The 16338-nt window shown below is 50.6% G+C and overlaps 4 protein-coding genes across 4 annotated transcripts; 2 read left to right on the top strand and 2 right to left on the bottom strand.

Moving 5' to 3' along the window:
* Nucleotides 1-6788: 6788 nt before the first annotated feature.
* Nucleotides 6789-8884, top strand: P884DRAFT_281437 (uncharacterized protein; the record flags this gene model as incomplete). Its single annotated transcript, XM_069443549.1, has 7 exons — nt 6789-6850; nt 7290-7368; nt 7421-7465; nt 7529-7705; nt 7832-7870; nt 7949-8420; nt 8844-8884. The coding sequence occupies 7 exons, from the start codon at nt 6789-6791 to the stop codon at nt 8882-8884; spliced, it is 915 nt and encodes a 304-aa protein (XP_069293137.1).
* Nucleotides 8885-8924: 40 nt separating this feature from the next.
* P884DRAFT_321237 (uncharacterized protein) lies at nt 8925-10806 on the bottom strand. The gene has a single exon (XM_069445401.1). The coding sequence runs from the start codon at nt 10654-10656 to the stop codon at nt 9037-9039; it is 1620 nt and encodes a 539-aa protein (XP_069293136.1). The 5' UTR covers nt 10657-10806; the 3' UTR covers nt 8925-9036.
* A 354-nt stretch (nt 10807-11160) lies between these two features.
* On the top strand, nt 11161-13303 carry P884DRAFT_281435 (FAS1 domain-containing protein; the record flags this gene model as incomplete). The annotated part of the gene is made up of 4 exons (XM_069443548.1): nt 11161-11169; nt 12076-12465; nt 12538-12965; nt 13042-13303. The coding sequence occupies 4 exons, from the start codon at nt 11161-11163 to the stop codon at nt 13301-13303; spliced, it is 1089 nt and encodes a 362-aa protein (XP_069293135.1).
* Nucleotides 13304-13579: 276 nt separating this feature from the next.
* On the bottom strand, nt 13580-15715 carry P884DRAFT_333150 (chromate transporter-domain-containing protein). Its single transcript, XM_069445836.1, has 2 exons — nt 15563-15715; nt 13580-15479 (listed from the first exon to the last, which is right to left on the bottom strand). The coding sequence occupies exons 1-2, from the start codon at nt 15671-15673 to the stop codon at nt 14046-14048; spliced, it is 1545 nt and encodes a 514-aa protein (XP_069293134.1). The 5' UTR covers nt 15674-15715; the 3' UTR covers nt 13580-14045.
* Between the last annotated feature and the right edge of the window lie 623 nt (nt 15716-16338).

Genomic DNA, 16338 nt, shown 5'->3' with positions numbered 1-16338 from the left:
TGCTAAATAGCTAAGGGCTAATAATTAACGTATTAAGGGAATTAGGGTATCTTACTCCTAACTACCTAGAATAAGATAGCTCCCCCTACTTAGCTATAAGTTAATTTTTTAGTCTAGCCTACTTCGGCTTATTAAGCTCCTAGCAAATCCTCTTATACTCCTTATTAGAAAGGTATAAGCGTTACTTATTACTATAGATAGCTTACTTAAGCATATAGTAATCTATTAGATCCTATAGATATCTTAGGGTCCTATCATTATAGTAAATAGTAATTGATTGGCGTATCTTTGCGAATACCCCACCAAAACATACGAAACTACTATCGCTGGAAAGCTCTCGAAAAACGCTATCTAGCGGTACCACTTTCAACCGCGCGCGAGCCGTTGCAGGTATACAACAGGCATCGCAGGCGTAGGAGCCGGACCCAACCGTAACCCGACTATACCTTGTACGACTATCAAAATTTTCACCATACGGACCACCTAGCGCCCCTAAATGCAACATCGACTTAAAGCCTACCACCAAGCTACTAAGTAGGGAGGCTTATAGCTTCGAACCAATCAAAGGAGGGCCTATTATAGGCCCGCCCTACCCCGGATATCAAGGAGCTTAGGGGTCTTGTCATGTAACTAGTCGACCTTGTACCAAGCCCTAAACGGGGCAAGGTATAAGACCTCGCCGATAGGCTCTTATAAGGCCTTATAACTACTATTATAGGCCTGGTTCCAAATGTATAGGAACTCGTGGCCAAGGGAGTCAAAAAGGGACTTAAAGAGGCCCTTAAGGCTATACCCCGTCCTACCTAGGTATAGGTAGCTGTAGGGCCGTAACAGGGGGTTACAGGCCCCTAAGGATGCCTACCGGTAGCTAAGGCAGTGCCATTACAGGCCTCGCGGGAGGTCACGATACGGAACGCGAGCCTATAGGAGGACCTCAAAGCCCGAACCCTAGCCGAGATAGTCTAAGCAGTTAACGGAGCTTCTAGCCGCTAGGGAGCCGTTACAGCTAGGAAACTCCCAAGCAGGGATATAGTAGTAGTCTTTAAGGATAAGGCTACTAAGGATTAGTATTCGGCTAATAAGCGATAGGTGGCTATAGCCTTCGGAGAGGAGGCTAGGGAGGTCGGTAGGGCCTATATAGTCCTTACTAAAGGATTTCGGAAGGAAAAGCTATAGGGGGTTAACGAACAGGACTTTAAGGGGGCCATAGGCCTACGCTTGATCGAAACGGTCAAGTTCCGGCTGCCAAAGAACCCGTAAAGAAAGTAGGCTACGGTACTCCTAGGCTTATGAGACCTCGAAGAGGCCCAGAAGACCTATAACGAGGGTGTAGTCTAGGATGCCCAGGTGCTAGACTACAAACCCTATTAGGATGCTCTAGAGCTAAGGCAGTGCTATAGGTATTAGAGCTTCGGCTATACCTAACGGTACTACTAGCGGCCGGCCCGTTATAGCCGTTGTAGCGTAAAGGCCTATAGGGAGGGGGGGAAGGCTAGGGAGGCCTAGTACCCTACCTACTCTAACTAACTCCCTAGTAGGTATACGGCCTGTAGTAGCTCCTATATAGCTTGGTATAGGGGCTGCCTAAAGAAAGTCGAAGCCTAGGAGAGGGCTAGGGAGGCCTACCAATATAGACCCCGGACCTTCTAACTACCAGAGTAACCGTACTAGAGGGTAGCCTTCGAGTTTAGCAACTAGCCGGAAGACGATGACTACTACCAAACCAGGGCTAAACGCCCCCGTAGAAGGCCTACTCTAGCCTAATAGGTGGCCAGAAGCGCCTTGTCCGATGCCCGATAGACCCGTATCTCTTCTCTACGGCCTAGAGCCCCCTCCCTCTTATAACCGGCCGAGGGGGCGATAGCTATAGAGCCTACTACTACTATACCTCTGTCCTCTACTCTAGCTACCTCGAATATAAATTAAGATCCTCTAGTAGAATACCTAGGGTAATAAATAGGCCCTCGAGATCCTACTAGAGGAGGCTAAATATAACCTACTAGTTATCTAAGAACCGTAGATCAACCGGTTTATAAGGTTAATATACTACCCCTAGGCTTCGAAATACTACCTAGTTTACAAGCCTAAGGGTAAGGTAGCCATTCTAGTGGCTAAACGGTTCCTGGTTAGCTAGTGGGACTACTTGGTAGAGGAGAACCGGTGTAAGGTAACCTTTCTAACCCTAGGAGAGAAGGGGTTCGAACTCTAGTTAATCTATAATAGCAAGGGCAAACGGGCCCTCTTATAGGACCTGCTAGCCCTACCTCGGCTAACCTACCCCCTAGTTCTTATAGGCGACTTTAACCTCTACTACCTAGTCTAGGACCTATTTAATAGGCTTAGCCCGAGGGCTAGGGACCTCCTTAGCCTTACAGACCGGTAGGACCTTAACCTACAAACGCTATATAGCCAGGTCACTAGGGCCCCCCAAGGGGACTAACATAGCCGGCCTTCTACGATAGACCTATTCTAGGCCTCGGCCAGACTAGAAACGAACTATAGGGATATCATAGAACGTAGGAAATCCGACTACTACCTATAGGCCCTAAATGTCTCCCTCTAGGGGACTAACGGGCCTATACTAGCTATTAAAGGGTAGGACTAGAAGAGCCTAAATAAGGAAGTTATATAGGCCGAGGCGGCCTACCTCCTACTCTAGCTTGGTAGGTAGGCATTAGCCCTAGCCGGGCCTATCTTCCAGGGCCCGGAGGAGCTTCTATAGGCCTTCGACAGGCTTATAGAGGCCCTCGAGGAGATAGCTATAGTCTCGGCTCTGGCAAAGAAGGCTAGCACGGGTGGCAAACGGGCTCGATGGTGGATAAAGGAGGTTTAGGAGGCCTAGAAGAGGGCTAAAGAGGTAGAGAGGGCCTATAGAGGTACCTTAAACCCCTATACATAGGAGGTACTTTAGTAGGCCCTATAGGACTAGGCTAGGACTATTATAGCTACGAAGACCAAGAGCTAGAAGGCTATACTATAGGAGGTAACTAACTAGCTAGACCTACTATAGAGGCTAGAATAGTAGGCAAGGCTATAAAGCCACCTACCGGTCGACCCTCTAAAGCTCCTGGCCTTCGAAGGAGGGCTTATAACCTACTAATAGAAGGCTAGGGCACTAGCCGACAAGTTCTTTCTAAACCCGGAAGTAGACCTATCAGATATTAACAACCCGGACCTAAACGACCACTAGGAGCCGAAGTTCGGAATAAGCTAGGAGGTCACGGTAGGCGATATTAGGGTAGTACTAGCTAGAGTGGCCCTATAGAAGGCCCTAGGGGAGGACCTCCTCCCTATAGGCCTATTAAAGGCCTATAGGCAGCTGCTCTACCGGATACTAGCTAAACTAGCCTTAGAGAGCCTACGGCTTGGCTATTTCCCGGCCTGGTTTAAAAGGGCTAAGATAGTAGTCCTTTATAAGCCTAGTAAACCCCTATAGGCCTACTTTACCCCAGGTAGCTATAGGCCTATAGCGCTCCTACTAATAGTAGGTAAAGTACTAGAGGCTATAGTAGCCCGGAAGGTAACGGCTATTATAGAGGCCTATAGGCTCCTCCCGGCCGAGCAAATAGGTAACTAGGAATATAGGTCTACTAAACTAGCTATTCGGCTTATTACGGCCTAGGTTTAAGAGGCTTAGAGGTATAAGGTAGCTACCTCCCTTCTATAGCTCGATATCTTAGGGGCTTTCGACACTATTAACTATACCTAGCTACTAGCTACCCTATAGAGCCAGGGCTTCCCGAAGTGGCTTATAGTCTAGGTTAGGGAGTGGCTATAGGATAGGGTAGCTATCCTTTACTTCGATAGCTAGGAAACAGAGGATATAGTAGTAAGGGCCGGGGTCCCCTAGAGGTTACCCCTCTCCCCTATACTATTTATCCTCTATATAGCCTCCCTCTACTAGGCCATTTGCCAGGCTAGCCCTATAGTCAGTTTGGTAGGCTTTGCCGATAATACTAACCTACTAGCCTTTAAGAGGACTAAGGAGGCCTATAACGATCAGCTATAGAAGGCTTAGAAGGCCTACCTATAGTAGGTAAGGACCTAGGGTATAGCCTTTGCCCTGGAACAGTGTAAACTTATCTACTTTAATAGGGGCTAGAAATAGTGGTCGTAGCCGCTAGAGCTCCTATAGCCCAGAGGGGGTATTACTACTATAGCCCCTTCGAAGTCAGCTAGATTCCTAGGGGTCTAGCTAGACTAGAGGCTATAGTAAGGCCCCTACTATATAAAGGTAGCTAAGAAGCTAGAAACCTAGGAGTTTGCCCTAACTAGGCTTGCCACGAAGACCTAGGGCCCTAGCCTACTATAGGCCTACAAGGTCTATACTAAGTATATCTATAGCGCCCTAACCTATAGGGCCTCGAACTTCTACAAGCCTACCAAGCCAGGGGGCAAGCTAGAAGGCCCTACTAGGGAACTATCAAAGGCCTAATATAGGGCCCTTCAGGTAGTTACCAGGGCCTATAAGGCTACCCCTATCCGCTACCTTAAAACGGAGGCCTAGGTACTACCCCTCGACCTCTATCTTAATAAGAGGCTAGCCGACTTCAAAGCCAAACTCGACTAGCTACTCCTATAGACTAGGACAGGCCTAGGGGCCCCCCGGGTCCCTACAAGGGCTCTTATCCAACGGGCCTATAATAGGCTTAGCCAGAGGTTCCGGAAGAGAAGGACCGGGGCAAGGGGCTAGGAACCAAAGCCTATAGCCCTAGAGGTAGTAAGGTTAACAGTCTAGTAGTAGGTTTAGGAGGGCTATAAAGGGGGTTAACCCCCCCTATAGACCCTATAGAGGAGGCTACAGGCTATAGAGCTAGCCATAGTAGCTAGCTAGAGTAACTACTAGAGGGCCGACCAAGCCGGTAGGAGGATATAACGTATATCAGACAAGGACCCCCTATGCCTAGTTTTTACGGGAGAAGGCCTACAAAGGTACCAGGGCCTAATAAAGGCCTAGAGCTCCCTACTAGTACAGGCCCGTATAGGGGCTATTGGCCTCCGCGACTTCCTTTTTAGGGTTTAAGTCCCAGGGGTCAGTACCCCCTATTATGCCTATAGCCAAGGGAGGGAGACTGTAGAGTACCTGGTTATCTAGTGCCCGAACCTATTAAGGAGCCGAACGTGGGAATCCTGGGAGATACGGTTACAAAGGGACCTAGACCTCGTTTTATAGGGTATAGGGGCCCGTAATCATCGTTTGGCAAGGAGGGTTCTATAGTGGCTAATGGACCTAGGGAGGCTCCTGGAATACTGCCTTGCGAGGAGGCTAGACTAGGAGGGAAGGCCTCTTTAGGGCTATTTTAGCTACTTCTCCTTTTCTTTGTAGTATATTAGTATTCTGGATTAGGCGTTAAAGGAGGGATAGAGGTTTTTACCTGGCCTATTAGGTACGGTTTCCTTTGTATATAACTAGAGAGGCTCTGGTATACTTATTAGTATAGCGGTGTAGGACTAATAATAATAATAATAATAATATAGATATCTTAGATACTTATAAGGATATCTTATATTATACTATTAACCATTATAAGAATCTCTATATAAGTCTCTACCTCTCTCCTTACTACTCTTCTAAGCTATAGGAAGTATTAGTATATAGGTTATTAAGAAGATTCTATATTTCTAAGCGACTCTAGGTTATATATTATTATTAATTAGGATCTTAGCTATTGTAATAAGGGAGCTAAGCTCTAGAAGTAGCTTTCCTATATTATTAGTAACCTTAATTTTTATCCTCTTATATACTACCTAGGCTAGTAAGATATATATAGTGATAATATTAAGAAAGGTATAAAGTCTTTATACCCCCTATACTTCTAGGATATTATATTAGATAGCTTACTAGAAGGCGATATTAAAGTTACAAATCTAGTGCTATAGATTGACTCCTAAACGCTTAGCTATATCAAGACTAGCTATATATTATACTATAACTATCGTATAGAGTATCGCGATAGATAGTATAAGTATAGTATAAAGCGCCTAGATAATCCCTCTAATAAGGTTAATATCCTTCTTCCCATATACTTTTATAGCTTTATAAAGCTTAGGATCTATAGTATACACCAGCTAGCATTATAGCTATCCTATCTACTTACTAATATCTAAGGTATATATGATGTTCTTATAGAAGGAGTCTTCTAGCTATATAAATTTAGCCACGATAGCTTCTTCTAAAGGTATTATGTCTCTAGACATTAAGGGTAATAATTCTCCTTCCTAGAGTTACTCCTATAATACCTTAATAAGGTTATTCCTAGCTTGCTTACAAGTTAGGTACTTAGGAACTTCCAGATCTAGCTTATAATTACTATTAGGGTTAACGAATCCCTATATTCTAGCGAATTTAGCCTATAACTATAGTTTAATATACTATAAGTTCTAGGAACTAGGCCTAGTGAGGCATATAGAAGTCTTAACTAGGATCTCGGATATAGTAGACATGTCATCGAATATATATAGAAGTAGGGTATAAGTGTTTATAATAGAGGAAGCTACTACTAATATTAAAGATACGTCAGCAGAGGAGCAGTCAAGGCGCCAGGCTCATAACTACCGAACGTAGTAATAAGCTTCCGGGAGCGTTGAAAGCAATCTGCAGTGGGTGGCTATACGAAGGAAAAGAGTGCCTTGTTGAAACTATCTATAAAGGAGACAAAAAGAGTGGTATTTATAGACAAAGGAACTGGCCAATGCGTTGGCGACGACGCCTCATACGCTGTGGCACGTATGTGGCTAATACTCTTAGAAGCTCTACAGCTTCTGACAATGATACATCGAAGAACCTCATGCCTCTCGCACGGCCCCGCGCGCCCGTAGCAGAGAAACAGCGACTCTTTCCGGCGTCTTTGTACGTATATTACTCTCGACTTCGCCCCGTCTGTATGGTTATCCGTAGGCTATTCGTTCTCCCGAGCCCTGCTCTCCTTACCGCTGCCAATCGAGACTATCCCAGTTTTCCGGTGCATTTCGTCAATTGCAGCTTTTAACTCGACCCCGGGCTGCATTTCGGCTCGACTTCGCGCTTCCACCGGCATCTCACCTCCGTCTGCGCTTTTGCTTAGGGTTACACGCGAGGGTGCCTCCTTTTATTTGTGGGCATGGCCATGTCTAATTAATCATAGGCACCACGACCGTCACCCTCCTAAGCGGCTATAACGAAACAAGATAGACAAAGTAGCGCCGTAATCAGTTTCAGCCGATCATGAACAAACCCTCCATGTCGCGAAGCGCTCGGCTTCCGAAGAACCGGACAGCACCTCTGATAATTAATTAGAACAAGGATCAAGATTTCTCATAATTACTGGTTCGACAAAACCGGATGTCCAACCTCGAACTGTTCCTTTGAGGGTTCCTTTCCCAGAGAAGGTATGCTTGCATCCTTAATTAAATCCCAGGAAACCATTTAACTGTTCGGAAGCCTGCAGTTTTGGAAGAACGGAACGGCGAGACCGAATTCCGAGTTGTCAACAACGATGGTGAGAAAGAAAGCACCATCATCCTTACAGTCCTCAAATGCCCGTTTTAGAAACAACTCCCGAAGATGCCCAAGGATTACATCACACGCCTCGTCTATGATCGCACTCATTTGTCTATAGCCATCGTCAAAAAGCCTCTGGAGGTCATGGGCGGAATAACACACAGAGAGTTCCGAGACCGGAAGTTCGCCGAAATTGTTTTCTGCGCCGTCTCATCCGATCAGCAGGTCAAAGGATACGGAGCGCATTTCATGGCTTAATTATTTAAAGGCTTAATTATGTTAAAGCGACCAGCTCGGTAATGCACTTTCTAACCTACGCGGACAACTATGCGACTGGGTAATTATTTCCAGAAACAGGGCTTTACTAAAGAGATCACTCTCGGCACGTCTGTCTGGATGGGATACATCAAAGATTAAAAGAGGGACACTGATGCAATGCTCTATGCTCCTTGAATCCGGTATCTCGAGGCTGGTCGGATGCTTAAGCAGAAGGAAACGATAATTACTCTAAGAGCCAAGATTCGCACCCTAAGCAAGAGCCACATCATCCATCAACCCCCTTCACAATCGGCCAACGGCATAATCACTCCAATTGATCCGCTCTCCATCCCGGCCATTCGGGCAACAGGCTGGTCTCCGGATAATTATGGATGCGTTAGCGCGGGTGCCGCGCCACGGACCTCATTTCAACGAACTCGGGCGTTTTTGTATCAAATCCAGAACCACAAACAAGCATGGCTGTTTCTCAATCCGGTCAACAAGGACGAGGTCCCGGATTACTACAACGCCATTACTTCAATGGATCTGTCGACCATGGAAGACAAACTGGAGCGCGATCTTCATACTACCCGGAGAGATGTTGTCAATGATCTCAAGTTTATTTTCAGCAATTGTTGGCGATATAGTGACGATCATGGCGGGGTTAAGGGCTGCGGATCTGGTGCGTTAAGGTCGATTTTTTGAAGAGTCGGGAGATAGCGACGGCGGATAAGGGGGAGAGGGACGGCGGGGGAAGTCGGGAGTCAACTTTTTGCTGGTTAAAGCGAGAGTTTGGATGATTGTAGGTTGATCGTGTGCAGCGCAGGGAGGAACGAACTGGGGAAAGCTGTTCTCGGTCTGTGCGATCAAACTGAGGGACGGCACGCCCACGATCAGGCTCAATTTTCCTATTTGGCCCTAACAGTGTGCCCGACCCATGCGCTCTTTTCATACCCCGGAGGAGGTGTATGTCATCCGTACATACACACATGTTTCATGGTTGCACATGGAGTGCAAGGTGGAAGAGCGCAGCGTCTGCATGTTAAGACCCAGCAGGGATATATGAGCAGTGCGCACAGAATCACCTGCGCAGAACGCTAATTAGTCGGCGTCTTCGGGTCGATGCTTGTCAGAATACCTACTTAGGCGCAATTGCTGAAAGCAGCAATTGCGGCATCGCTTTTGCAGTTTTACAATGCTGTCCGATGTTAGTGACCTTGGTTCGTAATGAAATAATGCGGTTGGTAAAAGGCGATCGATAGCTCTCCCGAATTCCTCGATCCGTGGCTGGGAGAATCTCAACGATTGAGCATGGTGCCAGAGAGCGGATCCTGGGTGTGGTGGTCGGGTTTGTGAGGGCTGGCGAATATACGAAGGCGGCTGCGCCAGGATTTCGAAAGCGCTTGTTCGAGCGTCACGACTTGGGACTTCAATTTTTCAATCTCGTCCCGCAAATGTTCGTTAGTTGTGCGGAGAGGGTAGGTCTCGGCCCGACATTGGCGTAGCTCGCTCTCGAGAGACAGCCGACCGTCCTTGAGTAGTCGTACACGACTCCTGCACGCGTCTAGGGATGCCTGGAGGTGACGGGCCCGCTCAAGAGCAGTTGCGTGAGACTTGGAGAGGGCGTCGTAGCTTCGCTTGAATCTGTTTGCTTCGGCCACGCTGCGTGCCCTGACTTCCGACAGTCGAAGCCCCAGCTCGTGTTTAATGCTTGAGAGAACCTTAATCTTGGTGTGTTGCTCGTAGACTAATCGGTCCGATCTCACGTTGGCTTCGTGCAACTGGCGCTCAAGATCCGTTTTGGCCTTCTGTAGAGCTTTCCCATTGCTCTTTTCCTCGGCCAACAAGCGATCCCCCTCGGCATACGCGTTCAATAACCGGCACTCCCAATCCTCTTGCTTGTCCCGCAAGGCCCCGGCTTTTGCTTTTTCGATCTCCAACAAATGCCGAGTCGAAGATAGATTCTGAACTGCTTCTGATAGACGTCGTTCTAGCTCCTCTTTGGCTCCTTCCAATATTTTCGTCTGAGCGGTTTCTACTTTCGACAAAGAGTTCGCTTGGAGGCTGGGTTCGGTCGCTTCAACCAGCCGCCTCCTCAAGTCAGCTTCCGATTGTTCGAGGCTTCTTGTGTTGGCCTTCTCTTGCTCCAACCTGCTTCTAGCGTTCCTGAGCTCCTCTCGCAAGGCAGTAACCAGGGTCTCAAACCTCCGCCTGTCGTTGCTCGCCGCTTTCACCAGGTTTAGCATCCCCGTGAGGCGACTGTGCTCGGCCTTCCGGGTTTCTTGGATCCGCCTAATAGCATCGTGGCGCTCTTGGATCAGCTCAGTTTCTCGGGTCCTGGCGCGGTGGAGTTCGGCTTCCAGATCCCTCAGGCAATCCTCTAAAGTGCAGATAGAAGTGTTGGCAGCTGCCAGATCGCCCTGCAGCTCGGAGACCATGGACTTTGCGTTTTCGTGGCTCGACAGCCAAGCGGAGAGCTCCACCGCCAGGTCGGCGTCCTCGTTCTGGACGCCAAGAAGGTCGAAACATTTCTGACGCTCCAGCAGTAGACTGTCCCATCGCGAGTTCTCTGTGGCTGCATTCCCTTGCCCCTTTGTCAGGCGCTCGTGGAGTTTGGCGGCCCCGGCTACGGCTGGTTTCCAGTTCTGGGAGAGTTGGCTATATTGAGAGATGCGGTGCTCCCGACAAAGACACAGCTTCGCCAGTCTCTCGAGATCGTGGTGCGTTACTTTGGTTGGCGGAATTGTGGCCATTTGCCCGAGCTCAGTCATGACGGCAGCGGCATCAGAACCGGTCAGAGACTCTCGACAGCGGATAGCATGACTATCCTTGACGCATCCGAGACATTGAACCTTGAGGGCGGTGTATGAGTCGGCGATCTGGAGGAGATTTGCAGGGTTCCAGTACGGTTCTGGCATGGCCGCGACGAACGAACGTGGCGAGTAAACACACGCCTAAGTTGTCTGGAGGAAGGAATGTCAGCAAGTGCACAATGACAAAGGAGGAACTACAGGGGATACTAAATCGCAGCTTTCTCTGTGAACACCACGCCAAAGCTGCGTTCTGCGGCAGATTCCATCTTCCCGCAGTAATGCATTGGGCGAATTCCAGTTCCGACTTGGCTGTCATGTCGAGATATGTTCCAATACTGCACTTGGCCGGAAACACGGTAAGATGGCAAATTGAGGCTGCATCTGGTTGAGGAAGGGTGCAGAACGGCTGCAATAATTACCGCATTTCCTTAGATAGCCGTTCTTTCCAATGAATCTTAGGATTTGGGACGCGTGCAACATGGATTCGCACGTGAAGCATTGATTCAAGAGAGCCAGAACTGGGAACAGCGTCACAGGGGAGTTGCCTAAAGAGCAGAATTTTTGGACCTTAATTAATTAATTACCAGACTACGGTTGCTGTTTCCCAACATGCCCTGTGTACGTATTTGAACGGAGAAGTACTCGACTACAAGTATCCCGAGCCACTTCTGGTTTTCATTCAATTTGAATAGGGTCCTTTCTGCAATGTTATGACTTTCCTCAGTCCCTTACCTAGGATAAAATGTTGCAACGCTTCACATTTTCTCTCACTTCTCAGGTTCAAGAAGAAGTCTTCCCTCCAGCGGAAACGCGCAAGCTGCACATCGTTGGCGCATAATTAGCTGCACCAAGAATGATTTTCCGGAATGAATTCAACACTGGTTTAAAGTCGACTATTGTGCCACTGTCCTGCCGGGAGGAGACAAGCCCGTCCATCTTTGCAATGGGGACAGATTTTCCTTCACCAATCTCGGTCTGCATGCAGACTGCGTTTCAGGATTCCGATACGAGAGATACCTGGCCGATGAGAAGCCAGAGTGGATACAGAAAGCAGATGAGATGCACCGCTGGCTGTCATTATGATGCGGCGTACGCTTCGTTCTGATCATGCTACCTTTCGCTCAGCCAAACGCCGTGAGCGGCCCCCGTTTCCCGAATACCTCGGTATCATTTCCAGTGTTGTGCGTTGTGCGTTCGGGGCGAAGAGCAGAGCCATCCACGTTCGGGGAGTTCCCATTGGGTGGTAACTCGTTTAGACGTTTTGCAAGTGGCATAGTCGAGGTTTCGTGAGCTGCCCGCTCTTACGCCAGTTGCACTTCCTTCTACATGCCCTTCTCTTTTGCCCGTCAGGGGTCTTGTCCACTATTTGAAAGCCTGTGACACTGAGTTCCCGCAAGCGGGCTAGGTGATTGCGCGGCAACTGCACCCTTGCCAGCAGGGCGTCCCTTTTTGACGATGCATCTGAGACGCCTGCTCCTCCTTTCTGGGGCATGGAGCGTCTTTGGCCAGTACAACACACTGGAGGGCGTCCTAATCGATCAGAGCGCCACCTTGTCCACTCTAAATGCTTGGCTGCAGTCTCAGTCACTCATCCTTCAGATCCTGAGCAACGCACAGGGGGTGACACTCCTGGCACCAAGCAACGATGCGCTCAACCAAATGTTCGGCACGTCGCTCTCCAGTGAGCTGGCCTCGGACCCCAACTTCCTCACGGCCTTCCTAGCCTACCACGCCCTGGACGGCGTCTACTTCGTTTCGAACCTGTCCAACGCCAAGTCCACATCGATTCCGACGTTCCTAAACATGGAGGCGTACTCCAACGTGAGCGGTGGACAGGTAGTCCGTACACTGTCCCAGAACGGCTCTGTGACCCTCATTACCGGCAACAACATGCAGTCCAACCTCCGGCCATATGTATGTTCGACCTCCCCTTGTTCCCAGCATAAGCCCTCCTATTGGTAGTGAGCTGACAGCCACACCGCCAAGGACTACAACTACGTTGGCGGCACTGTGCACATCATCGACTCCGTTCTCTCCATCCCGGGCAACCTGACCGATACCCTCATGGCCGGGGGGCTCACGGCCGCGGTGGGCGCGCTGCGCCGGGCGGGCGCCGAGGCGTCGATCAACGCAGCCGCAGACGTGACCGTGTTCGTGCCCAACAACGACGCCTTCAACGCCATCGGTAGCCTCGTCAGCTCCATGACGCTCGAGCAGCTGACGACGGTCCTCAACTACCACGTCATCCAGGGCAAGGTGCTATATAGCGAGCTGATTTCGGGCGGCAGCGAGACGACAGTGGAGGGCGCCGGCGTCAACTTCCGGGTCCAGAATGGGGCGCTATTTGTCAACAGCGCGAGGGTGGTGACATCAGATATCCTGGTGGCCAACGGGGTCGTGCACATTGTGGATGGGTAAGTTGCAAAGCGAGCCCGGCGAGACATCTTTTGGTGGCCCCCACGACAATGTTCTGATCAATTATAATCGCAGGGTGCTGAATCCGGCCAACACCACTGCCACGCCTGACCCCAACGCCGCCACGCAGCCGCCTGCCTTCAACGGGGCCAGCAGCGCGACCGGCGGGGTGCCGTTCACGTCGGCAGTTGCCAGTACCACGACGGTTAGCGTGAGCACCACCCCGACCGCCAGCTTCAGCCATCCGTCTCCTGTTCGGGGGGCTGCTCCGGAAAAAAGGGCTTGCATGGCCGCGGCAGCTGCGTTTGGAGGCGTTGCGGTGTTGGCAAACTGGTAACGTTCGGTTAGTTGCGGCGTTTATGAGGAAGCCCTTATTGGATAATTAGTGAATCCTCCAGAAGACCTTCCCACTGTGGTTTGAGTTGGTTGGTTGTTAGGTTTCGGGGACGACCTTGGCCGAAATCTGGGTCCGCAGGGGGGGGGGGGCGCGATGAACACATGATTAATTAGAGCGCCAGAAAAGTCAACCGGTGAAGGAATAACGCTAGACAGGGACTCGACATGATACCGGAACTTGTAAACGCAAAGCTAATGCTCCAAGTCCTCCTCCATGCCGAAAAGTAAAGGCGATGTGTGAATCGCGTAATTAATGAATTGACTGTTGTGCCATGGTCATCATTGCTTTCTTCTGATCATTGGCTCAAAATCACCGGACGGCCTGATGATGACAACTTGCAAGTTCAATGGGAACTCATTACCGAGGAAAGTGAAGCCAGTGGATCTGGCACTGGCTTGTTCTGCATCCCGCCGATGCTTTTACGGGTTTTGTGCGCGTTCCTGCACAGCCGTTCAGTTGCTAAGACCATCCTTCAGAGAAAACGGAGCGTGCCCGAGACGTGGGCCTCAAACACCCACTAGCAGCACGCCTGCTCTGTATGACGGGAAGATGTGATGCCCATAAGTCGTATCCTCTTTTGTGGAGCCTCAACGCTTTGGGCTGGGAGCCGGAGACATGGCTCATCCCTGTATTCAAGACCTGGCGAACGGCAAAGCCAACATTGCCCTCATATTCGAAACCTTCAAGCCGCCACCACGACCCCGTACCAGGCCATGCCCATCACCGCACCCAGCATGATTGCGAAGACGGCGCTCAACCCGAAATACCTACCTCCAACATAGCTCGTGGCGGTGATGACAACCCACCACGGGTCATCACCCAGGCTCCTGCCGGTCTGAAATTGCTCGTCAAGATAGCCTACCCCAAAGATCCGGTACACTGCCGTGTACATCAACCCGACAGCGCCGGCGTTCACGCCCCTCAGCATGCTCTTGACCCACCTCCTGCTCCGGACGGCGCTCCAGATGCCCATGGTGCCGTGCACCAGGACCAGGCCGGGAGCGAACATGGCGATCCAGGCGATGACGGCGCCGACCACGGAGCTGTAGCCGCCGCCCAGCGCGGTCAGGCTGCCGAGGAAGACGGCAAAGTTGAAGTTGGGGCCCGGGAAGGCCTGGATCAGGGCGAGGCCGATGAGGAAGTCGCGCGGCGAGACCCAACCCTCGGCGACGACGTACTCGCGCAGCAGCGGGATGACGACGGGCCCGCCGCCGAAGATGATGGTGCCCGCCAGGTACATGTTGGCGAAGAGGCGGTAGAGCAGGGGCGCGCCGGGGAGCGCGCTCCGCAGGGCGATGGCGACGATGAAGGTGACCAGGAAGCCGGCGATGATGAGCGCGCCCGTCTTCCACGTCAGCGACGGGGGCAGCGTCAGCGTGTGGGAGGCCGGGATGATGCGCGGCTCGGTTTCGGCCGTGGAATGGGCGGACGCCGTGGTTGTGATAGTGGCATGGGCTTCGGTCTCCGTGACAGGAAGGTCGGAGAGCGGCGACGGCGTGCTGGATTGATTCTGCGCTGGGGGGCTGGCGGCGGGTTCGTCAAGTCTATGGGCGATAGCGTTGACGCTTGGTGACGCCGAAGCCACTTCGGAGGGTTGAGCTTGTCGCCCGGACCGGAGACGTGTTGCCGTGTTGAGCAACCTCCTCAAAAACCGATGAACCCAACGAAAATCATAGATGAGAGTAACGAGCCCCGAGATGGCCATCAGCAAGGGAAAATACCACAGCGCCCTGTAGAGCATTCCGGCAGTGCCCGTGAAAAAGACGATGACCCTTGTTAGTTTATCTGTGATGGACTTTTGAGATAGCTCAATGGCCGCCAGGGCGATGACGCCAACGGTAGCTGCGTTAAGACCCGAAAAGAGGGCGTATACCGGGGCCGGAAGTGTTTCGCCAATGTTGGACACCCCGATGGAGAGAGCATACATGCCGATGGCGCCCGGAAGACTCCACATCATGAAGCTCAAGACGGCCGACAGCAAGCCGCCGTGTATCAGGTTGATGCAGTACAGCATCTTGGTGCTGGCAGGCCCGGACAATGCCTGCGAGATGCTGAAGAGCTCCTGAAAGACCTGCTCGTCGATCCATTTTGTTTTTGTCACGAATTTCTCGTTGAACTGCGCGTCGCATCGCATCGCGTAGTCAGCCTCAGAACCAGACGAGGACAGGAACCCGACCTCGCGCGATAAAATAAACTCACAATCCGGAAATGGACTGGTGGACCGCCGAACGCAGTCACACCGAGGTGCCAATTGGCTCGGAGCACCTTCCACACACGGCGGCTCAGGTTTTTGAGGCGCAGGAGCGACATGTTGGCGAGGGCCGTTGATTTGGGTTGTCGCCAGAAACTGCCTGGGAACGAAAGGAACAAGCGAAAATCAAGTAAGTAATTATTGGAAGCAGTCGGCGAGACGAGAGGTAATTAATTAAAGACGGGATGACCGCAAAGTCGGAATGGTACAGCATTGCGGAGTACACTAGTTACCCCCCACCACCAATTGTGTCAATGATGCCATTCGAGTCTAGCCTGTTCTGGTGTCTGATTGTGCGCGCCGAGATGCAGGCTTGAACACCGTGGCTACCTTAGGTCAAGAGGACGACCGTGATGAAGTTATACTTTAAAGTATTCTATTGGCACTAACCCTGCGCTTCTCTCTGTAAATTACCTGCTGGCGAACCTTCAAAAAGAAGGAGGTTTGCTGACAGTTGGGAAAGGCACAGTCGCAATGTCTTGTAAGTGTGCAGCACATAACTACACATACAGCACGGAGATTATGAAGCGTACCTGAGGGAATACAAGACAAGTACAGTAAACAAGCCAGAATCTGTTTTCGGAATCGCCTGGCTTGGGGCTTAGTTAACATACGGATTAGTGGAGATAGCATTCTGAACAAAGAATCCAAATCCCGGCGGAACCAGAGGGATGGGACAAATGACGGCATCGCGGTCACCCACGTGGCATCTACCGAGGGGCGA

This window comes from Thermothelomyces heterothallicus (genome assembly GCF_042370625.1).
Source record: "Thermothelomyces heterothallicus CBS 202.75 unplaced genomic scaffold P884_scaffold_53, whole genome shotgun sequence".
Classification (NCBI taxonomy): domain Eukaryota; kingdom Fungi; phylum Ascomycota; class Sordariomycetes; order Sordariales; family Chaetomiaceae; genus Thermothelomyces; species Thermothelomyces heterothallicus.
Note: the sequence above shows the minus strand (reverse complement) of the source record. Positions and strands in the feature narration are given on the sequence as shown.